This window comes from Oryzias latipes, chromosome 15 (assembly GCF_002234675.1).
Source record: "Oryzias latipes chromosome 15, ASM223467v1".
In the NCBI taxonomy this organism is placed as follows: domain Eukaryota; kingdom Metazoa; phylum Chordata; class Actinopteri; order Beloniformes; family Adrianichthyidae; genus Oryzias; species Oryzias latipes.
The window spans coordinates 9,182,826-9,209,397 of record NC_019873.2 but is presented as its reverse complement, the minus strand read 5'-3'; the positions used below and the strand labels follow the sequence as shown (position 1 = coordinate 9,209,397).

General features: G+C 41.9%; 1 protein-coding gene across 1 annotated transcript; it reads right to left on the bottom strand.

Annotated features, from left to right (window-relative positions):
• Positions 1-219: 219 nt before the first annotated feature.
• On the bottom strand, positions 220-25,825 carry LOC105358576 (B-cadherin-like). Its single transcript, XM_023963128.1, has 18 exons — positions 25,719-25,825; positions 24,839-24,950; positions 20,779-20,867; positions 20,348-20,548; positions 18,002-18,142; positions 17,561-17,716; positions 16,941-17,085; positions 15,168-15,340; positions 14,681-14,809; positions 14,276-14,461; positions 9,907-10,151; positions 8,932-9,074; positions 8,254-8,345; positions 8,036-8,168; positions 7,639-7,860; positions 752-885; positions 533-676; positions 220-438 (listed from the first exon to the last, which is right to left on the bottom strand). The coding sequence occupies exons 1-18, from the start codon at positions 25,767-25,769 to the stop codon at positions 220-222; spliced, it is 2,715 nt and encodes a 904-aa protein (XP_023818896.1). The 5' UTR covers positions 25,770-25,825.
• Positions 25,826-26,572: the final 747 nt, after the last annotated feature.

The following is a 26,572-nucleotide window of genomic DNA, read 5'->3' as shown; positions in this document are numbered from 1 at the left end:
TACTGTACTTTTTAAATTTGATCCCATCATTACCAGTGCATTCAGCATCCCAAGAAAGTTCCAGAAAAAAAGACCACCGTCTGGACAACTTAGAAGAAGCCACATAAAAAGCCTGTGGAGGGAAGGGGGCTGCCAACAGTGCGTCACGGAAAACTGAACTCTGAAGGTCGTTTCTGAGTGAATTCATCAACAGAGTCTGGTGGAGTGGGGTCTGTGGTTTCACAGCATGTCATCGTCATCTTCTCCTCCCCCATACATGTCAGCCAGCTTCTTGAAACGGGGGCCCCACTCGGTGAGGCAGTTGTAGTCCTGGTCTCCGCTGTTGCTAGAATTCAGAGACGAGAGGCTTCCTGCGTCCGAGCCCCCACCCTCGTAGTCAAACACTAGAAGTGAGTCGTAGGGGGGCGCGGTGGGGTCTTCGTCTGCTGCCTTCAAGTTCTGGAAGATTAAGGGAATAAAAGGACATTTTAAAATCATTTCTAAAGAAAAAAAAAAACTAAAGTGTCTACAGAGGCTTGTCTGCATCACTTACGTCTTCAATGAAGTTGTCAATTTGGTCTGGGTTGGCGGGCAAAGTTCGGTACGTGGGGCGAGACATGGTCAAAGGCATCATATCGCTCCGCAATACGTCGGGTTTGTTGTCGAGGCCGTAATGAAGAACGCTCAGATCAAAATTCTGAGGAACAAAAGAGCAGGTAGTAACCACAAAATCTTGCTAGCATAAGTGTTTTGTCAGATCTATAGTGTTTACCTGATCGTCTTCTCCGCCTCCCTCCTCAGCGTAGTGGTAGAGGCTGTCTCTGATTATATCTTCCTCAAATGGCTCTCCGATTTCTCCTTTCTTCTGCCGCTTATTGTATGCATACAACCCCAAAACAGCAATTACTGAAACAAAAAGCTTTGTTTATTAGAAACTGGTGGGCTAGTTTATTAGTCATCATTAAAGTCAGTAACACAATGCAATGCAACATTTCCATGTTCCTGACACCACCATGTTGGGAATGCCCAGTCTTCCTCCCACTTTTTCCTTATGTTCAAAACACCCAAACTGACATTTGGATCCATTGAGCTTTTTAATAATAAAAGAATTCCAACATTTTTTTTTTCAAACTTGTCTTGTCCAAGAGCTGGGCAAACAGATGAGAGTGGAAGGCCTCTTGTGTTGGACATATTTTACTTTAACAACAGGGGTTATTTATCTTATGACAAACTAGAGGTATGTCTGAATAAACCTCTTTCAACCTTTATTCATTTTAATCATATTTGAAAATCTTTTGTGTTGGACCGAATGTATGGAATTACAAATCTGCCAATAAGTGAAAGGGCGTAAAGACAACTAAGCAGGCGTATTTAGGAACTGAGTGAGTGAACCTTAAAACCGCGCAGGCGCAATTCTAACTGAGAAGTGATCTTGCGCGGTCAATTCCTTTTTGCGCGCTCATGTGGATTTACGCTCAGTATTAAGGGGGCGTTTTTGTCACTTTTGGGGCAGGAACCTTTCTGGTTGATCTGATTGGCTGAAATTTGCATAGCCTATCAGCGAGGCAGAGGGGCGGGACCTTCATTTTCAGTGCGGGGGGGGGGGGGGGGGTTAACAGGCGGCTCTTGAGCTGCGTGCGGCTCTCTGCCTTTTATCATATTTTCTATATTCAGTACTTTCACAACCATAAGGCCGTGAAAGAAACCCCCCCCCCCCCCCCCCCAATAGTACAAAGGAGCAGATATGTGATTAATGCAGAACAACTTCGTTTGGAAACCCTGGAAATGCAAAGAGACACGATTATGAGGCATAGTTTAAACTGCAGCTATCAGCTACGCGGAGGAACACGGGAATAGACCAGCAGCAGTTCGGTTAAATTAGATCTTCACAGACGGACTTCCTGCTTCAATAACTCTTCTGATAAACGTTCAAATGTTTCAGCAAGTATCTCACTCATTTTTTATTAACACAGAGAGTGAACTACAAAAGCATTTTTAAAGAAAAAAATTCGTTTTTATTGCCTTTTAATCAGAATTGTTCGTTTCAAGCTGTGAATGCAAACAGAGCAGCGAGCCGGCTGCCAAGGGACCGTCAACAAAGTGCAACCTCTGTGAAACAGCATTATGTCAAAATCAGTGAACTTTTAAAAAGCGAATAAATGTCTATATTTATATGAACTGGTAATGAAGACTCGTCAGCATAGTCATGGTACATTATTATTTAATTATACTAAATTTTGTTAGAAAGTCAACCTCCATTTTATTGCTTATAGTTTTTATAATTTAATAGAGATATGAATCATAACATAAATACTCAATAGCTCTGAAGATACTAAAGCTTCTGTCACCAAACCTCCTGTACTGAGTAATCATGACCTCATTGTCCTACTGCAACAAAGATTATGTCATAATTCACGTTGTTTATTGTTAGGAATTTTTCATATTAAAATATTGATCAGATTTGGTCAAAAATGCTCAATGGCTTTGAAGATGCTGTAGTTACTGACACAAAACTTCCTGTACTGATTAATCATGACCTTATTTTATTTTATTATATTATATTTTCCTACTAAAATAAAGATTTTGCAAAAAAAAAAATCTGGCATCTTCAGAGCTATTGAGGATTTTTGACCAAATCTGATCCATTTGTAAATATGAAAAATTCCTATAAATAAACAAAGTGAACTATTGACATATTCTTTATTTTAGTATGACAATAAGGTCATGTCAAGTTACTGATAACTTTAGTCATGATTCATATCTATTAAAATTTGAAAAAGTATATGCAACAAGATAAAATAAAGATGGACTTTCCTACAAAATATGTATTGTAACAATAATATTCTTTATAATTTTATGATTTTTTTGTAAGATTATTGATTTTTACACAGTGGTGTTTCACAGTTCAGAGGTTGCACTTTGTTGACGGTCTCTTGGCAGCCGGCTGCTGCATGTCTGCATTCACAGCTTGAAGCGAACAATTCTGATTAAAAGGCAAAAAACGATCTTTTTTCTTTAGAAATGCATTTGTGGTTCACTCTCTGTGTTAATACAAAAGTATTGAGATACTTGCTGACACATTTGAACGTTGATCAGAAGAGTTTTTGAAGCAGGAAGTCTGAATCTGTGGAGATCTTTCTAACTTATCGAACCTCAGCTGCCAGAGAATTTAAAATAATGAATCCATGGTTCACAAGTGAGGACGCTGGAAAACCAACTCCGACAAGACAAGAAGACGCAGCAGCAGCTGAGTTTCCGCGGAAAAGGAAAGACCTGTGTTGGAAGATCGACTAGGCTCAGCGCTGCTACTTCCAGCAGATGACCGTGAAATGCTGTCCATCCTCCCCCCTTACCGGGACGCAGCAACGGGCGAGTTACGCCACATTTTGGGACTGCAGGACTTAAACTTGGCCTGACGCGTCTGCTTTCACTGTTCTTTGGAGCCGCACGGCAAAGAGACGGACTCTGATGATCATGAGGAAAGGGAAGCTGGCGTGTTTGATAGAGATGTAGTCCAGCTGTTCCAGATCCAGAAGATGAAGACTTTGATGGATTATAAATGCTGATTGATGACTGAAAAAATAAATCACAACCAACTCAGCTTTGCGCTCGCTGCCTTTTTTAAACACACACCAGCATGCACGTTTCACCGGTATGTGTGTTAACGTTAAATACAGAAAAAACACTAAACTGAAACGGCGCCGTTTAATCCAGTGCTGTTGTAATGAGAGGAGGGGGTTATTATGAGAAATAATATGGCTTTAATTGTGTGCCTGTCTGGCAGGTCAGTGTGTGGTGTGGCTCTTTGGCTATCACAGTTAGAAATGTCGGCTCTTTGTGTCAAACTTGTTTGTCCCCCCCCTGTTAGAAGCAATCATAGAAAAAAAACGCGGATGTAACGTGGATTAAAACATTAACCAACGACCCAAAACTAAGGTAAGAAAGTGCAGCGGGTTTTTCTGTGCTGTATGTTTTTCTCATGTGAAATTCACTGCATTTGTTCCCGTTTTAATGCTTTTAATCCACGTTACAGCCGCCGTTCCTTTTCTATTAAAGCCCCAAAATGAAAGTCCCGCCCCGCTGCTTGGCATGCAAATTTCAGCCAATCAGATCAACCAGAAAGGTTCCTGCCCCTAAGTGACAAACACACCCCTGAATGCCGCCCCCAAGTGACAAAAACGCCCCCTTATCACTGAGCGTAAATCCAGGTGAGGGCGCAAAAGAGAACTGACCGAGCAGGATCCCTGCTCAGTTAGGATTTCAGCCGTTCAGTTGTAAAATACGGGGTCGCTTGGTTAGAATTGCGCCATCACAGTTTTAAGGTTCACTCACTCAGTTTCTAAATACGCCCGCTTAGTTGTCTTTACGCCCTTTCAATTTTTGGCATTTATGTAATTCGATACGAATGGAAAAGGAAAGAAGGGAAGAAGAGACAGGGATGTTAGAGAGAGGGGGATAGAGGGTGATTATAGGGGTGGGGGGTGGGGGGGTAAAACCATGAAGCAGCATAAAGCAACAAGCAACTGGATGTTTATCATTACGGTGCGGTTCAGACGTAATACAAATCTCAAAGGGCTGGGCCTGTCCACACACACACACTCAAATGTTATTAACACACCTGCTAGCTGCAAAAATGTCCACATGTCAACGTGTACACAATACAGATAGTGTTCACACACGCATACTCATGCTTTCAAACCAACTAGTGTGAAAATGTGAAAAGAAGGAGGGAGAGTGCCCAGCCATCCCCACACCAAGACCCCCGCCGCAGCAGCCGCGGCAGCCAAAACCCCCCAACGCCACACAGCAGCCGGCAGAGAACATCCGCCCCCTGGGCGATCACATCCGAGAGAGCACAACTAGGAGAGCAACCCCGCCTCGCCGGGAGGACCCAACGCCGGGCCCCACCCGAGAAGGGTGCCCATTGTCCCAGAACAGCACCTTATCACCACCCAGGTGTTCTTGGAATCCCCCCGCCCCAATCCCAGGTACGGGCCAGGACCCCCCAAGGGTGACCCGGTTCGCGCTCCAGGCAGCCACCCACCCGGCCCACTGTTGGTCCAGGAAGGAGCAATGCAGGGGCCAGCCGTCCCCGCCCAGGAGGGGGGCACCCAGGACAAAAGGGGGACCCACGAGGGGTGTTGTAAACGTGGCCCAACCAGGCTCACCCACAGTTGGAAATTTGGCAAGGCCCAGCACCCAGGGGCAAGGACAAAAACCCACACCACAGGGACACGGACACCCCCGGCTTAAGTGTGATGTGATCCCCGGCTTCTGGCCTTTCCAGACAGCTCAGGGATCCCTCTCCTTGCGCGGAGAGAGGACTGCTGGGCCCAGGAAACAAGCACCCAGGGGACACGAACCTCGTTGCCAAGGGCCCAGTTACCCCTACCAGGGATGAGGTAGGGGACAGATGGTCCAAGGTCCCACCTTCCTTGCGAAATGCGTGTGTTTGTGAGGGTGTGTGTGTGCATGTTTGTGTGTTTATGTTGGAATGTATATGATTACTCACAGTGATGTCCGATCACCCTCCCCACCAAGGGGCCCTAAATGTCTAAGGTGCGGTTAAAATTGGCAGGTAAGGCGCTAAGTGGACACCTGCTGCTGGCTGGCAGTGATGTCCAAGCACCCCATTACCAAGGGCCCTACATCTACTAAGGTGTAAATAAAACCGAGAGAGGGGGGGGGGGGGGGGCATTCCATATGGCAACCATGGGAGGGGGACCACTGCCAAGTAGCTCCTCCCCCCAAGGTGCATTGCAGGCTAAACCCCCCACCCCCTCACCCTAATATGAGATTATATGAGGAAGGGGGTAAATTGGGGACAGCTGGTAGACTGTCCCCCGGTGGTCAAACAGCCGTCCCCTGGCCCCCCCCCCAGCATAGGGCCCAGGTCCCCTCAGCCCAGGGGTCCCATCCCCCGAGGCGCCGACACCCCAGGCCCAGTACCACCCACCCCACACAGAGAGAGAGGAGCCAGAAAGCGCCGGAGCCAACCAGAATTCCAAAATTTTTAGTCCCACAAATGGTTGTTTCGCTCAGATTTTCCTGTTCAGTCCAGTTCTTTTTTTTTTTTTTAACTTGTTCTGTCCAACAGCTGAGCAAACAGATTAGAGCTGAAGGCTTTTTGTGTTGGACAGGTTTTACTATCACAAAAAGAAGTTATATAGCTTCAAGAAAGTAGAGTGTAGATTTGTATAAACCCCTTTTTGTCGTATTATTTTTTATTTATTTGTTACATTTAGTGTGTGTGGGGAGGGAGAGGGGAAGAATGTGAGGGGAGGGTGGAAGAGAGTAAAAGGAAGAAAGGTGAAAAGGTGGGGGATACAAGCACTGATTTGAATAAGTTATTAATTTAAGCTGTAACAATTATAGCAGATCTGCTGGAAAGACAAATGTTACATCAAAGGTGAAAATCTGACACTAAGATGAGCGAAAAAAATCTGTCCATCAATACACTGTAGGTAAGGAGAAGGGATGAAGCAGACAGGGAGCAGTGTGGCAGTGTGCACATGCACGTGGGGGTGGAGATACATGCATGCTGCCGACGTGAACCGTGTGTTCATAAAGGGAGCCAGATCCTACCCAGCCAGACCAGCCAGACCAGGAGAGAGGAGGAGAGCCCCCCAGGCCAGAAGCCCCCCCAGCATCGGGACCCAGGCAGCCCGGGAGGGGAGGAGGAGGGGACCGCCCACCCCACCAGCCAGGCACAGAGAGGGCCCCCCTACAGGGGCCCCCCCAATGCCCGGAGGCACAAGCGAACCCAGTGTCCGGCCCCCAGGCCACAAGACAAGAGCGCTTAGCCGTACCAGGCGGCAGCCATGGGGGCCACCGGGCGCCGGACACCGAGACAAAGGCCAGGGACGAAGCCAGGGCCCCCGGAACCCATGAGCCGGCCACCACCCGACCGGCGCCCCGTCTCCGCAGGCCAGCCCAGGCACGCGACCTTAGCAACCCAGGGATCGCCACGCACCCACAGCCACCCCCATTACCCTAAAACCCTACGCACTACAACCCCCCCCCCCCGCCATAATATCTGAGCCCCCCTCCCCAACCCTCTCAGTGCCCTCCCCTCTCTGTGATGGGGAGGGAAAGCCCCAGAGGGTCCCAGCAGCCAGCCCCCAGGTCCGTCCTACCCATGCACTCACACACACATACTCACAATCATCTGGTTACCCTCCCTACCCCCGCCGCCACGCAGTAACCCCCCCCCCCCCCCCCCCCCCAGCCGGCCGACCCCCAGCGCCGTATGCCCGACCCTTCCCGCAGCCGACAGGATACCCATAAGCCCGGCCGCCCTGAGAGGACCAGGCGGGTGAAGACCGGCCATCCCCCCCCGACCCCACCAATGTATGGAGGTCTGGGAGTGCTGTGTGTGTGCTGCAGGTAAAATAGGAGGTCACCAGTGTGGGGGGCTCCACCGCTGTTCAGTCCAGTTCTGGTTACTAAGCCAACACCTTTCTCACACCAACTAGCCTCTGCCCACTATTTTTAATCATCTGGGTTTATAAATGATGAGCATTGTTATGGGTAACTAATGTTATTGTCTGTCCTTTTTTTAATTAGAAAGATTTTAGTTTTACACTAGAAGAAGAAAAAACCCCTAAACAACTCCTCTAACAGAATGCATTCTTTCATTTCTGAAAAACCTATACTCACCCAGCAGCAGCAGCAGAGCTCCAAGTATTCCCCAAATATATGGTGACATTTCTTCTTTCCCACCAGTTCTAGCCAGTGAACAAATTCCATTTTCTAAACAGGTGCACACTTCTACATTGATGGAGCTGGCCTGCCCCAGGTTACCACGATCTGAGACCGTCAGGACCACTTTGTATTTTCCTTCAGGAATGTCCGACTTTAAAAACAGCTCGATTCCAGTTTCTACAGAACAGAAAAGTGAAGGACATTTAGTTTCAACCTGTGCATTATTTCCACTTTCTGCTGACATTTTTAAAAAAAAACATCACAGAGATGTTGCTAAATGATTTCAGGAGAAGAAGAAGAAAAAAAGCTGTTTCTTTTCAAACGTGAACATTCCAGTTAACAGTGTTCGTACTGCTTTCGTTCATCTTAGCCGTCCAGTTGGCTGAGTACTTTTCATGAACGGCCACACTGTACGGAGCAGAATGAGCGGCTTCGTCTTTATCCACTATACTCAGCAGCGCAGGAGTCCGCTGGTGCTTGCAAATCTGAGGAAACACAATCACAGTCAGTCTCAGTGCAATTCTTCCTGAAAAATATAAACCTAAGTGGCTCTAAAAAGCAAACACACACCTGTGTTTCCCGTTCTACAATTGCTGGGGCGTTGTCGTTGACATCTTCAAGTATAATGATCAACGTGCCAGTTCCAGTGGCTGGGACTGGATCTGGTGAGATCACAGATGAACATCAGTAAAACCAGGAGCAACTTTTTCTCATGGCAGATGATCTCTTAAACTTAAAACTGATGCTTTTTGGTAAATAACTAAACAGATTTGAAATGAAAACAGAATAATGCACAGTTACAAGATTGTTTTTCTGTTAATTAAACAAGTTGTTATGATAAATGTAAACAAGACAAATATAGAAATGACCTTTTCTCTAAGCAATAAATTAATGATAAAAAACAACTTTTCCCTTAATCGATTTTAACTTAATTTGTTTATTGTTTGCCTAGATTTTTCCCAAATCTATTAGTGTTTCTATTCTGATCCTTCCTTTAAGTTCCTCTCACATTTTTATTTTTTGTAAACCAAATACTTGCAAATAAGAACTTAAACCTCTCAATGGCTACACCAATATTTTTTTCTGCAGCACAGAAGTCCAGGTTGTGTACTTCAGTCAGTGGGCAAGTAAAAAAAAATAATAAATAAGTTGTCTGCACTTCTCATAATCTCCTAACTGACCATAAAATCTCACTTCACACACAAAATAACTTACGGCCAGCAACAACTTCTCTCTCTTTCCACCTACCGTTATCATAAGCACCAAGGAGCACCGTGTATTTATTCTCCTTCACATTAGGGGACTCTCTGTCCATGAGGCTTTTCACCTTCACCAGCCCTGAATCCTCGTCCACTTTCAGCCAGTTTTCAGGGTCATCAATTATTTTGTACCTGCACAAAAATGTAAATCAAATAAAGCCATGAAAAAATTTATACATGCAAGTTTAGGCACTGAAAATAATTACATTTTATAAGAATCTTTGTATTTGTATAATGCTTAATACAATACATGTTTACAACATGGAACAACTCCATGTAAACCAATTGTATGTCCAAAAGGTTATGAAAGTAAATTTAGAAACTTAAAATCATCTAAAGCATATGTGTCAAACTCAAGGCCCGGGGGCCAAATGTGACCCTCCATGTCCTTTTATGTGGCCCGCGAGAGCATAAACGTTTTTAATTTCTTAAAATAAAAAATTAAAATTGGTGTGTATTTATTCATATCTACGGGGAATCAGACTTGAAATATTGGATTGGGAGACTATATTAGGACTTAAACACTGTCCATATAACCTAACCTGAAAGAATCAAATGTAAAAGGATTTATGTTAGAGTAACAAGCAAACATGTGTTTTCTATGCAACTGGAATTGTCACTTTAAAAAGTTAGAATAAATTAATAAATGAGTTATTTAACATTAAGGAGTAGTTAAATTTATTTTTCATTACGTTTAGTTACATGTATAAGTTATATCTTGCCCTTTGAGGACAACCACTATGCTGATGTGGCCCTCGGTGAAAAGGAGTTTGACACCCCTGATCTAAAGGATTTTAAAAACACTTCCTTCACTCTAATTCTGGGCTGGTGAGATTTTGATTAACTGACACAGTTAATAACACTAATTTCCTTGTTAAGTTTCAATTTTTAAACAGTAAAAAAACAGAAACCACCAGGCTTTTTTTTTGTAGAAGTACAAAAAATGAGGGTAAAAAAATCTTACTTGACAGTGTTTTCACGTGCAAAGTCTGGGTCTTCTGCCTCAGACTTAAAGATCACACTGTACACAGGAAGGTCCTCACGCTTTTGGACGGTCATCTCCTTTTCTTTAAAGATTGGAGGCTCATTGACGTCCTTCACGGTCACCACCACTGTGGCGGTGGAGGTGGTCAGTGGAATGGCAAAAGGGACGTCGTTCTCCACAATAACCTCCAGAGTGTGTGTTCTGCTTTTCTCAAAGTCCAGTCTCTGTTGTTTGAAGAAAAAGGCAGTTATCAGTAGGTGTGTAAGAAAACCCTTAAACCCTGTGGTCAGGGGTTAAAAAAAGAATACTACCAACGTAGTCCTTACGCCTTTTACGTATTCCGTAAAAGGCGACTAAAAGGGACTGAGCGAGAGGACTGGGAATCCTCTCCCCTGTAACTATATTTCTAAATACGGACAAACCCTTAAGATTGGGTTGTTGAATGCACAGGGGTGTAGTACGGATGGAAGCAAAAGAGATCTGATTGGAAGGATGTTTGGAAGGAGGGGAATGAGCGTGTTAGCACTGAGTGAGACAAAGATGAAAGGGAAGGGTGAGTGTGTGTTTGGAAGTGTGAGTGGGAGAATGTCTGGTGTAGAGAGCTGAAAAGCAAGAGAAGGTGTGGCTTTGCTGGTGAGCTGTGAGGTGAGACGATGTGTGGTTGAATGGAAGGAGGTTTCACCAAGACTGATGTGGGTGAAAGTGAAATTTTTGAAGGAGTTGTGGGCGTCGTGAGTGCATATGATCCTGGCAGTTAGATGACTGAAGAGGAGAGATCGACCTTCTGGAACGACTTGGATGAGTGCTTGCAAGGATTTGGAGCAAATGTAAATGTAGTGCTGATGGGAGATCTGAATGCTAGAGTGGGTGATGAGAAAATTGAGGGTGTTGTTGGGGTGTATGGTGTTCCTGGAAAGAATTACAATGGTGAGAGACTGATAGGAATGTGCACTGAAAGAGAGATGGTGATTGGGAATACATGTTTCAGAAAGAAAGAGATCCATAAGTATACGTGGGTGAGGCAGAGTGGTGGAAAAGTGATTGATAGAGCACTGATGTATTATGTGGTGGTTTCAAAGGTTGCATGTAGTAGATTTCTGGATGGAAGTGTGAGGAGGGGAGAGAGTGGAGGTATGTCTGATCACTATTTGGTGGAAGGAAAGTTGCGTGTGGGGTATGCCATGGGTGAGATCGAGAAAGAGTGGTAAGGCAAGAGAAGTTCTGAGAGTGAGTGTTTTGAAGAACAGGGAGAAAATGTGTGAGTCTCAGAAGGAATTAGGTGGCAAGTGGAATATGGTTAAGGAGCACATGGTTGTTGGAGTGGAGAAAGAATGGCAACAGTTCAAGAGTGCAGTGGCTGGATGTGCAGAGGAAGTGTGTGGTGTGAGACATGGTGGGGGTGGTGTAAGAAAGAGAAGTGAATGGTGGTGCGAGGATGTAAGGTTGGCTGTAGCTGAGAAAAGATGTGCGTACGAAGTATGGCTGCAGAGAAAGGACAGGGAGTCATATGAGTGTTATAAGGAGAAGAAAAGTGTTGCTAAGAGAGCTGTGCGTGAGGCAAGAGTGGCTGCGGATAAAAGGTGGGGCAGACAGTTGAAAGAAGACTTGAGCCCTTTGCTGCTGGGGCGGGGTTGGACGGCTGTTTGACCACCAGGGGACATTCCCCGACTTACCCTCTTCCTCATATAATCTCTTATTAGGATGATGGGGGGGGGTTAGCTTGCGATGCAGCTTGGGGGGGAGGAGCTACTTAGCAGTGGTCCCCCTCCCATGGTTGCCGTATATAGCTCCTCCTTCTCTCGGTTTTAATTCCACCTTAGACATGAGGGCGGCAGTGGCTCAGGCGGTTGAGCAGGTCGTCCAATGATCGAAGGGTCGGCGGTTCGATCCCCGCTCCCCTGAGTCATCCGTCGCTGTGTCCTTTGGAAAGACACTTCACCCTCTTGCCTCCAGGGCAGCTGGAGGTGTGTGTATAAGTATGACTGTCCCGGTGATGGTCAGAAAGGCTGTAGGTGCGAACTGGCAGCCATGCCTCTGTCAGTCTGCCCCAGGGCAGCTGTAGCTACAACAGTAGCTTACCATTACCAAGTAGGAATGAGGAGTGAATGAATAATGGACACACTGTAAGCGCTTTGAGCGTCTGGAAAAGCGCAGATAAATCCAATCCATTACTATCATTATTATTATTATGTAGGATCCTTGGTAGGGTTGGTGCTTGGGCATCACTGGCAGCATGCAGCATGTCCTGTCAGTGCCCTACCCGCCAATTCTAACTGCACCTTAGACATTTAGGGCCCCTTGGTGGGGACGATGTTTGGACTTCTCTGTAAGTAATCAGGAGCCAATTTTAATTGCACCCTTTTAGTACACACATCCTTAACCCCTCAAAAATATACTCTCCAACACACATACACGCATGCACCCATGCTTACAAACACGCATACATTATACAAGGACGGTTGAATCTCGGACCATCAGTCCCCTACCCCAACCCTGGTAGGGGGTACCAGGCCCATGAGTACGATTAATAAAGTATAGCCTAAATCACAAAAGGGGGTTATTTAAATATACACCTAGTGTGTCAAACATTTCATAACCCCTATTGTATGTCCAACACAAGTGGCTTTCAGCTCTCATCTGTCTGCTCAGCTGTTGGACAGGACAAATTAAAAAAAAAAAAAAAAACAACTGGTGGTCCCAGCCGTCCAATTGCTCCCGGTGCGTGTGCCCTCCTCACATCGGAACATCTGTCAAGTCTGGTGGTTGAATTACGTCCCCCGTGCATGCAGTCCCAATGGTTCCTGGAGTGTGCGCCATGCGTCCAGGGCGCACAGGTCCAAGCGCCCCCCGGGGCGGGAACCCTCCTGGCGGCGTGGGAACCTCTTCCCTGGAGTGGGACACCCCTTTTCCTGGGGCGTGTGCCCTGCTCCTTGGGTATACGCCCTACGGGCGGAGTGAGAGCCCTCTTCGAATGGGCACCTCTTCCTTTTCCCCGTCAGCTTTTCTCCTCAGCTCTTGTAATGCCTCTCAAGCAGGTGCTTTCAATCAAGGGGGCATGTCCACATGTGGCATGCACAAAGTTTTTGAAACACAGCAAACATGCAAAAAACACTCATGCAATTAGTCAGTATCTGGCCCACCTGCTCACATAGTTGCCATGGTTGTTAGAAAGCTCAGTGAGACATGTTCAACATAGTTTTGACTTGGATTGGGTACCAAAGCTATGTGGAGGGTGCTCTGGGAGTATGGGGTCCAGGGAGCCTTACTGAGGACTGTCCGGTCTCTGTATGACCGGAGTAGGAGCTTGGCAGTAAGTCAGACCTGTTCCCGGTCCACGTTGGACTCCGGCAGGGCTGCCCTTTATCACCGGTTCAGTTCATAGTTTCTATGGACAGAATTTTTAGGCGCAGCCAGGGGCCGGAGGGGGTCTGGTTTGGGACCACAGGATTTCCTCTCTGCTTTTTGCACATGATGTTGTCCTGTTGGCTTCACCGAGCCAGGACCTCCAGCATGCATTGGGGCAGTTTGCGCCCGAGTGTGAAGCGGCGGAAAAAGGTAGTTTGCCATCTCTCTATGGGTGGAGTGTCCCTGCCCCAGGTGGAGGAGTTTAAATACCTTGGGGTATTGTTCACGAGTGAGGGAAGACCAGAGCATGAGATTGACAGGTGGATCGGAGCGGGGTCCGTAGTTATGTGGTCGTTATATCGGTCCGTTGTGGTGAAGAGAGAGCTGAGCCAAAAAGCAAAGCTCTCAATTTACTGGTCGATCTTCATTCCAATACTCACCTATGGTCATGAGCTATGGGTCATGGCCGAAGGAACGAGGTCCCGAATACAAGCGGCTGAAATGAGCTTCCTCCATAGGGTGGCTGGGCATTGAAAGGAACCAGTTGAGGTGGCTTGGGCATTTAGTCCGGATGCCTCCTGGCCCCCCTTCCTGGGGAGGTGTTCCGGGAATGTCCCACTGGACGGAGGCCCCGGGGAAGACCCAGGACACGCTGGAGAGACTATGTCTCTTGGCTGGCCTGGGAACGCCTCAGGGTTCACCCAGAGGAGCTGGAGGAAGTGGCAGGGGTGAGGGAAGTCTGGGCATCTCTGCTTAGACTGCTGCCTCCACGACCCGGTCCCGGATAAGCGGAGGAAGATGGATGGATGGATAGAAATAGTGAAATACTCTTTCTAGTGCATCATTGGGATACATCTTGGTATCACTCGCCTCTTGCCAATACACACCACTAGTTATCAGTGTTAAGGACAGCTTCAGGATTTCTTGAGTATCAAACTTTAGTTTTTAAAAACAGAGTTCAACTTTAACACAGGATCTTTCAGAAGCATTTTTCTTTTCTTACCTGAGCAGTTTTGATGATTCCTTCTTGTTTGTTGGATCCTGTTTCTATGGAAAACAATTTATCAGGATCTCCTCTGATAATCTTGAACTTAGCGTTCCATGCAGGGGTGTTTGGTTCATCTTCATCAGTTACTGACATTTTAACAACCTGAACCCCCACTGCGTTTTCATCAACTAATCCCTGATACTGGAAAAGGTAAAAGAATGAAAGGCTCAAAGAGTGTTAACTCAAGTATTCAAGTACTCACAGCTGTCATGCAGTCAAAAGACTGAGAAACTTCCTACAGAATAACATTTAATGCTCTTTATAAAAATTGAACATTATTATTTATTCAAAGAAAACTTGAATGTGTCAAACCCTTTCAGACATTAGTGTTAACCAAACAGTCGCATGTGTTGTACGCACAGTAGATGCAGTAAAGACTGGAGGGTTGTCGTTGCTGTCCGTCACTTTCAAAACTACTGCTGTTTTTCCAGTTAATCCTTCTCCCTTTGTATCCGCTGCTTGTATTTCTAGAGTGTACTCAGGATATTTCTGTTAAAACACATCATCATTATCATAATCATCAGCATCACCATCATCATCATCATCATCATCAGCATCATCTGCAGCAGCAGTTCAAAGAAATTTTTTCTCCTCTAACTTTGGAGTAACAAAGACATAAACAACCATCTTGAAAACACTGAAAATTCAAAGTTACAGGAAAATCTGAATTTGTCCTCAGTCAAATAAAAGGATAAAAAACAAAGTGAAACTTAAAAATAAAATCACATCTTAAAATTTGAAGGGTAAATGCATATAAGAAATAATCTGTCAGTTCTAAAAGTGTTGACTACAAAAATAAAAATAAATAAAAACTGATCTTTCAAGAAGATTTATTCAAAATCATTACCTCTCTGTCCAAACCAACACCTTCAACCATGATGGCTCCATTGAAAATGTTAATGGCAAACATGGAATCACTGGGAAGTTTAGGTTCCTGGCTCAGAATCGTGTATCTGATAATTGAGTTGTCATTGCCTGGCTCATCAGCATCAGTGGCTTTAACCTGAATCACTGTAGTCCCTGAAGAGGTCAAACATTACAGCACAATTAAAATTAGATTCCAATGACAAATCACATCCTGTGTTTTGGGCCACAAGATTCTCCAGTCATTACCCTGTCAAAAGAAGTGATCAAATAGTAGAAATTTAGAATTTATGGAATACTGATCTTATAGTTATTGGTCCTGATGTCAAGAGAAGGACAATTTTTGAAAATAAAATTACTTTAATTAAGTTATTTAGAACCAGTCAGAAAGCTGGGCATTATTTGACTCAAAGCCAACTTATCGCTCATGTTAATTTGGTGAAATTGTTTTTTATCATCTTAGAAATTTGGTTCGGGTCTGTCCAATTCTCTCTTGGAGAGAGAAGCTGGTGGTGGATACTTTTATCATCAGTACAATTGATATTGCAACTCCTTGCTTGCTGGTCTTCCACCGAAAAAATAGCATTAAGAACATTCAGCTTCTTCAGAACTCTGCTGCATGAATTCTCACCAAGACCACGAGGCGGGCTCACATCACCCTGATTTTGAAATCCCTGCATTGGCTCCCCATCTGCTTCAGGATTGATTTAAACATACTTTTAATAGTTTTTGAATGGTCTTGCATCTTCTTATCTGTCAGATCTTTCAGTAAAATATGAACCTTTGCGGACCCTGAGATCCTCTGGCACTAGTCTACGGATAAGGGGTTTATTTTCTACTAAACATTCCCACTGTAAAACTAAAATCTATGGAGAGGAATCTTTTTAGCACAATGGCCCTCGTTTATGGAACAGCAGCTATGCACAGATCGGGAAGTTCCAAATGTACATTTACAAATGTACATTTACATTTACACCAACAAACTTTTTTCCATACTCAGCCGTTTTGTTCCAATATTTATCTCCATCAGTTACAAGGATGGGAGGTGTGAAAGGGGTTAGGGCTTCTGTGTGGGTCGGGGCTTCACTTTTATGTTGATTTGCTTGCTTTTAAATCCTTTGTTTTGTTCTGGTGTAAAGCACTTTGTGTCTTATTGTGCATGAAAAGTGCTATATAAATAAATGAAGATTGAAAGAGATAATAGCCAATATGACCATGTCTGCCATCAGTTCTCCAGTATTTTTGCTTTGACTATGCAGCCATGAAGACTGAACACTTGAGTAAACTTAAAACAAACTTTACACACATCAGTTTCTTTCTGCTTCCATCAGTGTCAAAACTCTAAATCAAGGCTGAATTTTACCTGCAGCTCTGACATCCACTCACTTCCAAAAAAAAAACAGCTTTAGAGGAAGAAACTTCTCACAATCAATGAGCAAAAGCAAAAAAAAAAATTGGAGAACAGGATTAACACGGGCGTCAGAGCTCACAGCTTAGCAGGAAAAACAAAACTCTTTGAGGGTGAACATTGTAGGAAAAAAATGCTATTCTTCAAGACTCAAAATTATGTAGGTCAACCTAACATCTCCACTCCTGATTATTTACTTTATCTGATTCTGTTCTGTTCACTGGACTTTCACAAAAATTACTGAGATCCAGAACCTGCTCTGGATTCAACTGTTTGATCAGAAAAGGTTAAGATACAAAATACAAACTATTATTTGTTTAAACATTACAAATGATCCACTGATGTTACCTTTTGGTGAAGATTCAGCAACTTCTGCCACATAGGATGTCTGTTCAAAAATAGGTTTGTTGTCATTCATGTCAATTATATTGATGATGATTTCCATAGGATCCTCTGCTTTGCTCGCCCCAGCAGAATCAGCGTGTGCAAAGAGCTACAAAATAATACAAAGAACAAAGTGTTAACTCTGCAAAAAAACAACAACAAGGTAAAGTCAATCTTATTGTAAAAGAATAGAAGAAAATGAAACACTTCAACAATGATAAGACTTAATTTGTATTTATGTTGTTTATTACTACAAAGTTGGTATGTTTTGAACAGAGCCTCCAGCTTATATCTTCAACAGTGCTCTGCTGAGGCACAAGATGAGACAGTCCTCATTAACAGAGGCACTTTAACTGAAAAACTGGAGGGATTATATTTAAGTAAACCTCCTCTGTGATATCCATCAGTGAAACTGAATTTCTATGTGGGGAGTGTAGCAAAATATTTATTTCATGTTTGGTTACAGTAATGGTTACAATTAACAATTATGTTACCTCATAAAAGTTTTTTAGGTTTTACCGGGCAAATCAAAACTATAAGGAAAATAAAAATAAAGCAAAAGATTAAAAAGAACTCATTCTTACTGTATAATGTGCTTGTTTCTCCCTGTCAAGTCTCCGATGAACATACAGATCACCAGTGTCTTTGTCCATTGTAAAGAGTCCTACAGGATCTTCAGTGGCTCCTGGACCTGTGATGCTGTAGAGGATCTTCTTAACTTGGTCTTCATTGGAGCGAATCTGAACAAACCAAGAATCAATAAAAACCCACCGACAACAACATTAACTTTTTTTTAGCAAACAACATGAGTCAAATCTGTTTGAAATCTTACAAAAACATCTGAGACAAAAGCTTATGTTTCAGTGCAACTTAGCAGTAGCAAATTTGAGTTTTTTAACTTTTGAATTTGACTTTAAGAAATATATCATTATGGATCTGACCAAACTAAAAACTGAAATACATCAATCAAAGATCAAATCCAAAAAGGAAATAACAGTTCTGCAGCAGATTTAGGTGTTTCTTACCTGAACCATTCTATATGGAAATGGTCCATTGTGATTCTCAGGATGGTTGATAGGAGGGACGACCCAGTCTCTCTTCCTCCTCCTCAGTCCATTACTCGACTTGGGAAAATAAAGGACAGCCAGATCTGGATGTCCTACAATCTAAAAACAAATATTAAAAGGTTATTTTGTTTTCCAGAATGAAATTAGGTGTTAATTAAAACAAAATTACAAAAAAAAGCCAGAATATTCATTAAACCAAGAAGTTAAATGATAATAATATGAAGATAGTAATGGTTGAGTTCATCGCTATTTTAGAAACCCACATTTGTGCTATTGAGCCATCCTGGGTGAATAAATGTCTTCACATAAATTATGTAATTGATTAATTTATAACTAATTTATTTTATATTTAAACTGCGTTTCTAATTATTTCTTTATTCAAATAGTGTTGGATCAGCTTAATGTTGTGATAAGCTTGCAGAAGAGTGATTCAGTTAGTCCAACCCCCAACCCAGACGCAAACTTCTAATGAGCTCCTGCTATGCTGCAAAAAATATGTCCAAAATATGACAGGCTTTTAAATTTGGGCCTAAAACAGCATAATCATAATGAAAAATAAACAAATAAATAATCATCTGAGATTATTTTACAATAGAAAAAAAATTGGTGGAGTGGAACTTTAAGCGGCTGTACTTTGCAAGCAACATTTTAAACCATTCTGCTGTAATGTATTACTAATGGTTTTCTTGGTGACTGACATTGCAGCTGCTTTGAAATCATCAACCAACTCCTGCCGTGACATTTTAGGCCTATTTCCCACTGCTCTCACAGTCATTGTGAGATCTTTGAAACCTTTGTTGGGTCTCAGAGAAGAGTGGTTGAAATTCATCCAGCTGAAACATTCAAATCAAGATCAAGATGTGCTACATCCCCTGGACTTACACCACCAGGGTCCCATCATGAAACAGTTCAAGACCAGGCTCAGCCAGGCTGGTTTTAGTTTTATAAATCATCCTGCCTACAACTCACATTATCTAGGTGATGAAGAAGATTGTGTCCCAGTGCTTACGTCTGTCAGAGACAAGTCTCTTATTGTGGTCTTCCCTATGGGCTAAACAACAGTACCAGCCTTCTTTGAGACCCTAGGAGGGTTAATGAAAGTGCTCCGACTACATAGATTACATTGTTCCGTAAAAGGACTTCATGTCTGCATGTTTACTCAGAACTCCTTGGACCTTAACATCGACAGGATGTTGAAGAGTTGTGTGTAGAGGCAAAGGGGAGACCAGCTCTGTGGATCTTTTCCAACCTCTCATGATGCGAACAGTAATGGACAGAAGCCTGTCCTTCTGACACCATGTAAAAGTATCTTTAAAAAAAGCACAGCCACACCGCCATCCAAAATTAAAACTGTTTTTAATATTACTGGAGGACATCTTATCAACGGTGTAGGTGTCACTTCTAGAATCCATCCCCAAATTTAATATTTATTGTAGTTTAACTAAAAAAAGAAAAACTTATTCCTATAATAATTGATCAGGCCACGACCTGTACAGGTGATCACTGATGATCACAGAGGACATCACTCTCCATCACTCCTCTCTGCTGTTGTCAGGCAGAATAGACAGAACTCTCTGTTAGCCAAAAAATAAAAACTCTACAAATGATAATTTATCCCCAACGCTTTTAATCTACTTAATTCTTAATAGTACTCATTCTAAACTGTATGTGGATGATGCAGTCTGGGATTTTTATGTATTTATCATTTTTTAATAAACTATTATTATTTAATTTATTATTTTATTTTTCTAAATTTACTGTGTTCTGCCATGTTAAAACAGACAAAGTCTATCTAGTAGTATTTATCTGAAAAAGGTGAGATTGGGAAGGAAGGTTTCTCTGATTGAAACCCAAGAGGACCAAACAGACTGGACAATGCACCGTGATCGTGCATCAAGCCTAGCTGCCACGTGGAACTTCCCATGCAACTGACAAGCATTAGCAGTCCAAGCAAAATGCAGCGGGAGCAGTTGAAGAGGCAAAAAATTGGATATGGAAAGATTTCATGGAGGTCTTGGAGAAGGATTTATGAGGAACCGAGTTGTTTTCATTCTGGTTATGAAACAGTATATGAGTTTTTTATATTCCAGAGTGCTTGAAGCTTTATGGGAGTTCACTTATTCAATCCACATGGGTTTTGTGGATTTGGAAGAAGTTTTTAGGAGTTATGTGGGATGTTCTTGGGAAGTATGGGGTCTGGGCTCCACAACAGCGGGATCGGTAGGAGAAGATGGGTGGGCAGATGGATGACCATTATAAAAACTAAAACTTTCAGGGCCCTTTCTATTGCTTATCCTAACCTACCTCTTTGGTATTGGCAGAATCCACTTCAGTGTTGTGATGGTTCTGGTGTCTGTGGTCTCCATGGTGCCGCTCAGCATCTCTGCTTTGGTGATGTCCATGTCGCAGGACCATGACAGGAACAGTCATTTTGTTGCCCTGTGAGTCCCAGGAGTGGACAAAAAAGTCCAGATGTCCTTCATGGAGAACAACTGCTCTTTTCACCTAAAACATCGGATATGAAATAAGGTTAACTGTAAAAAATACATTTGAAGTGCTCAAACGGAACTTGAATGTTCATTGAAGCAGTGAAGGTCAAGGATAGGATTTAAAAAAAGCATCAGACAAAGACTAAGAGTTGATTTTGTCACTGATTATCAAAAAAAAGTGTCAGATTTTTAGAAAAACAATAAAAAAGAGATTTTTTTTTAATTCATGTCAAGAATGTTACTCACAGTTAATACTCCATCAGTAGTGAACACAAAATGACTGTCATCTGTGCTGAAGAGAAACCTTGTACGATCTGTGCAGTCAGTGAATCCAACTACGAGAAGAAAATAAACACACAAAACAAACGGATTAAACAACAAAAATATCTAATACAAATCGATTATTCTTTAAATCTTGGCTGCTGCCTTTAAAAGCAAATCATCTGCCTCCAGCTATCTGTCCTCTGCATTCTCCCCACTAACATTAACAATTTCAAACACACTGATAATGAACCTAATTCATGCCAACTACAAAATAATAGAGACAATTTCTCCATTATTATCATTTTTCCGTCACATTTTAAGTTTAAAATACTGTCCTCTCTTTAATACCAAAATATGACCTGCTGGTTAATCCTGTTCCTTTTGTGGTCATGATTTAGGACTTTTTTTGTCTGTACCAGCAAATCAGAGGTTGCATTGACTCCGTTGAGACCGGACAGCTATGGAGTGATATTTCTGCCACCACGTTGCACACAAAACTGTCTAAGTTGAACGCAAAACTTTCTAAGTTTTTTTGCTCAAAAAATTTTTTTTTGCTCAAATTTTTTTTTTGCTTTCAAAAACGTTTTTTGCGTTTGCAAAACATATTTTTTCACGTGCGTTGTCTCAAATCTCGCTTTTGTTCTATCTTTGATTTTGCCGACCACTTTGAGCGAGACTTAGCGTGATATGACTGCCACTGATATCGCCAAAAAGAAATTCGCATGCGTTGTGTGTCATCTCACTTTTTTCCTATCTTTGCTAAGTTAAGTTTCGGTTTGACGTAACCAAGCTGCCATCAAACAGCTGCTGATTGGTCCAGATTCTGGCCAGAGAGGCGCTTTTTACGGGGCCTTCGCAGAGCAGCTGGTCGGTCCCGTATGCGCTCCAAAGCTTTCTCTCAGCGAAACACCATCTATGCGTGACGTAAATCAGAGCAGTAGTGACACACGATCGGAATGAACCGTTTACCTGCTCCACGATCGGATAAACGATCGGTATAACCCACCTATTTCGATCGGAAAGAAATTTTAATCCGAACGAGTCTGACCGGTGCAGAGTATTCCGAACGGCGCGTTTACATGATGCATTCTCTTTCCGATCAGGCGTTCATTCCGTTTACTTTTGCCCATGTAAACGCGGCTACAGACAAGATAAAGGAGATGATAGTGGACATGAGGAAGGAGAGGAGGAACCCTCATCAGCCGCTTCTTATCCGGGGTCTGGAGGTGGAGAGGTGAGCAGCTTCAAATATCTGGGGGTCCACCTCAGCCAGGACCTCACTTGGACACTCCACACCACACGGCTGGTGAAGAAAGCTCATCAGCGGCTGTACCTCCTGAGGAGGCTGAGGAATTTCGGCATGTACCCCAAAGATCCTCAGCAACGTCTACAGCTGCATGGTTGAGTCCATCCTGACCAGCTGCATCACAGTGTGGTAGGGCAGCTCCACCGCCATGGACCACAAATGCCTGCAGAGTGGTGAAGACTGCGTCCAAGATCACCAGGACTCCTTTGCTCTCGCTGCAGAGCATCTACAAACGCAGAGTCCGCAGGAGAGCTGCTTCCATCATCAAGGACCCCACCCACCTGCAACGAGGTCTGTTCACTCTCCTCCCCTCGGGACAGAGGTACAGGAATGTGAAGTGCAAGACCACCAGACTCAGAAACTCTTTATTCCCTTCTGCTATCAGACTCCTTAACAGCTGGGGTCTGGAACAACAAATTGCACCTTGCACAGCCCTACACATCCTAATTGTTTCTTACATTGTTCATTATTGTTTATTATTACTGTTCTTGCACATTTAGAATTTGCAAAACATTTTTTTTTGCATAGTTATATTTTTTATTGAAATGTTTGAGTTTTCAGTTTCCTGTATATTTCTTGGCATTCGGAGCAGACAGCAAAGTGAGAATTTCCCTTTGCAGGGAAACCCGTTTCTAACTGTGCACATGACAATAAACCCTTTGAATCCCTAGAATCCTTAGTTTACTGTCAACGCTGTTCTAAAATAAAGGTATAAATGCAGGTTTAAATACACATTTTCCTTTCCTTACTCTTTTTCCCTTACTCTTTATTTTAAAACATATATTTTCTTTGCCCTGATATTTTTCGTTGAATTACTGATTTCCGTATGAGCTCAGTTGCTATGGTGCTATTTCATGGCTAGCCGCCAGAGGGCGATAATCACGCTGGTATAGAGTAGTTGGGCATGCAGGAAGAAAAATAAACCTTCCTGTAATGAAGGGTATTTTTTTAATGAACTTCAAACAAACATACACACATAGTTACAACAGAAAGAAATAAAAACTACATAAATATTACTAAATAAATACAAATTAAAAAAACATTAAAATTGTTCCTGTAATGAAGGTAATGGTACAATGAGTTATATCGCTAGAGGAGACGTCACATGATTCCTCATGGGAGGAGAGCACCGCCATCATAGTGAGGTCAAGTCACTGCTGCATTGCATGCATGTGAACACATTTTTTGCAAAATGCCAGTTCATTGTGCGGGTTTCAACTGCCAAAATCAGAGAAATGAGTCCACAAAGGAGGAGGGCATAACATTTCACAGGAAAGTATTATATTTTTTTCCTTTAATGCTGCAGGGGCATCATTAATAGTACACATGTTGACATGCATGATGCTGCAGGGCTATCATCAACATGCTGCATGATATACATATAATCTGCTGTCGACATAAAATGTAAACTTTATTGTGTTAATCCTATATACAGTATACTAGGACTAGGCTATTATAATAATATAGATTTATACATTTCTGACTCAGTGACTGAACTTTTCTTGCAGGTTTCCAATGGATTCAGTTTAAAGGAAAAAGTGGGCCTTAGCAATAAATAGAGCTAACCCAGATGGGTCTCTGTGGTTACCAACTAGCAATACGGACTGGCTATGTTCAAAACATTTTGTGGAAACACATTTTGATAAGCTTGGCCAGACTGTTCGCTTGAAACCCGACACCATACCATCTGTGTTAAACCAAAATGATCACTCACATGAATCAGTAGGGTAAATCTATTGTTTTTATCTTTTATTTTTATGGTATATCTGTTGTTGACTTTTAAACTTATTGTTGACTTACTATTGATTAATTATTATTATTATTATTATTATTATTATTATTATTATTATTGACTTATCAGTCATTTATTATTAATGACTTACTATTGATTTGTTATTATTATTATTATTATTTATTATTGATTAATAAATATAATTATCAATATTGACTTATTATTTATATATTGTTATTATTTTTTATTAATATTGACTTAATTTTGATTTGTTATTATTATTATTAATTATTGATTCCTTATTATTAATATTATTACTGACTTATTATTTATAAATTGTTATTAGTTATGATTATTATTGACTTACTATTGACTTATGGTTGGGCTTTTCTACATCATTTCAATTTCATGTCAAAAAGGTCTAAATCTTCCATATGTTGAAAAATTATTTTTTAAAATTCTTTGTAATATTTTGTTTTTATTTGTAAAAAGTCCTGCAACTCTGCATTTTTCATTAAAATTTGAGCTTTTAAGGCTGACTGTTTCTCACATTTAACAACAGAAAATGATGTAAATATATAAATTATATACATATATATTCTATTTATATATATATATATTTATTAATACATAGAAATATGAATATATATAATGATATTCTTACCGCAGGTCAGTATAAAGAGCATAAATAAATGCCAATTACAGATTTATGATCGAAATTGTTGTTTTGAGATGATCTTTGTCAAGAGGAAGTATAAGGTTAGATCCTGACAATGCCAACGGCTTTGAATGGTGCGGGGGGAGGGGTAACCAGCTCAAACACCCGAAAATTGGTTGGACTCCCCTGCAACTGCCAAGTTAGGGAGGCAACAGTAGAACCACTGGCAACCACCTAACGGAGCAAAGTTGTACCAGAAAATACCAGAATTTTGCCGTGTGAAACATCAATGATGAGCACAACCACATCCAGGAAGCATGAAGCAGTAACTGTTTGAGGAACATACCTTTGCCCAGTCTTGCGCCTGGCTTCAGATGCTTCCTGTTCACTTTGAATATCAAATCTGACTCAAATCCAGGTTTACATGGGGACTCCTCTGCGATCGACACAACTGAGACCTAAAAGGAAAAACAGCAAAATCACTGAGGTTGACGACAAAATCAAATCATACTGTGCAAAAACTGGAAAATAAAATGGTAATAAAAAAAGAAAATGTACTCTTAAGAATCGTGACAATACAAATTGCAGCATGGATAATCTGTTTTCATACAGCAGCAAATTACAGCTTTTGCAACTACAAAACAGCACCAAGGGTTTACCAAAGGGGAGAAACAGTAGAAGGCATTTAATTTAAAAGGACAAAATGTTTCTAGAATTAGTAAAATCGCTGTATATGCCTGCCATTTTTTGGAATTTGCTTACGATATATTTTTAGTCTAATTGAAATTAAAGTTATCCTATTCACACTTCAAACACATAAAATCTGCTCGGGAGCGTTTGATAAAACTCGGAAGGACGGAGTTGAAACCACTTAACCTGTCTGACGCATCAACGGTAAAAGGGCGAGGCCCTTCAAGCGACTGCGAGGATTGGGGTAAGGAGAAAAGGGGACACGACACGCGCACCAAACGTTCACCACTAATACGAAATAACATTCTTTTTAAAAACCACCATATGTTTAGTTGACTAACCACCCTAATTTCTGTTGCAAATCTAAACTTCCATTTACCAAATAAAGCAAATTTTTGAGTACAAAGAAAGCAAACTTTAACTCCTAAAAAAAGGTTTACATCAGAAAAATGTTTAAAATGTGTTTATGAATAAAAAAATGTACTCAAAAAATACTACACGAAAAACGTAGTCTGTCTCAAAAAGATTACACTCACCTCAAGAATGAAGAAAAAAACTCCAGAAACCACAATCCAAGCGGTCCCCATTTGTGTGTTAAAGCTCTTTTCTGTACTCCTGTTGAAATGAAAAACAAATATGGATAGGAAAAATCAAAAACTAAGTTTAAAAGTCTCCCGAAATGCAATTCTCAGCATCCTTTCAGCATCTGTATCTGTAGCTGGACGAGTCCTGCAGGTACCTGTCGGGGCGTGACGTATTTCACAGGTGCGTGACTTCCGCCTTCCTCATATGGTCAGAAATCCTTACCACACCTGCAGGGACTGATACTTGAAGTTTCTGTTCAGTCGCTTGCTAGAATTTTGCAGATAAAAGGCAGATATAGATAGTCGTAGTCATCCTGGTTTCAGCAGCACAACACATTGTTGGAGAGACTTCCCCATGCAGACAACCACCAACAGCCACACAGTTTCATACGCTTCAGCATTTCTCCTTCATTCTCAACCCTGTTTAAATAAACAGTTAATCATTCCCATTTTAAAGAAAATTTCAAAATTAATAATAGAACTCATAATAATTTGGGCCATTAAAAATAAACAAAAAATAAGAGGTATGTAAAAAAACAATTAACAGAAGGAATAAAAAAACCACTATGGAATTTTGCTGATGTTTCAACTTCCCTTTTTGTGCACCAGATCATTTACATGGCGAAATAGAGTTTAAAACAGACACCATTATCTATCACATACAAATGTAGTTTTAAATGTTGTCATTTGTATGCAGTGTTAGCTAACCACACTGTTACACAGCAAATCTGACAATAGACGAACACATGAAAATTATTATATTTGATGTAATGTGGATAGGATAAATCTAATGAGGTATCTTAATT

Excerpts from the sequence above, each read along its gene's own strand:
- LOC105358576 (XM_023963128.1), bottom strand. The coding sequence starts at position 25,769 with ATGGGGACCGCTTGGATTGTGGTTTCTGGAGTTTTTTTCTTCATTCTT. Across the intron at positions 10,152-14,275 it reads GAATCATCAAAACTGCTCAG|AGACTGGACTTTGAGAAAAG; the intron begins GTAAGAAAAGAA and ends TTCAAACAACAG. Across the intron at positions 677-751 it reads GAGGCGGAGAAGACGATCAG|AATTTTGATCTGAGCGTTCT; the intron begins GTAAACACTATA and ends TTTGTTCCTCAG.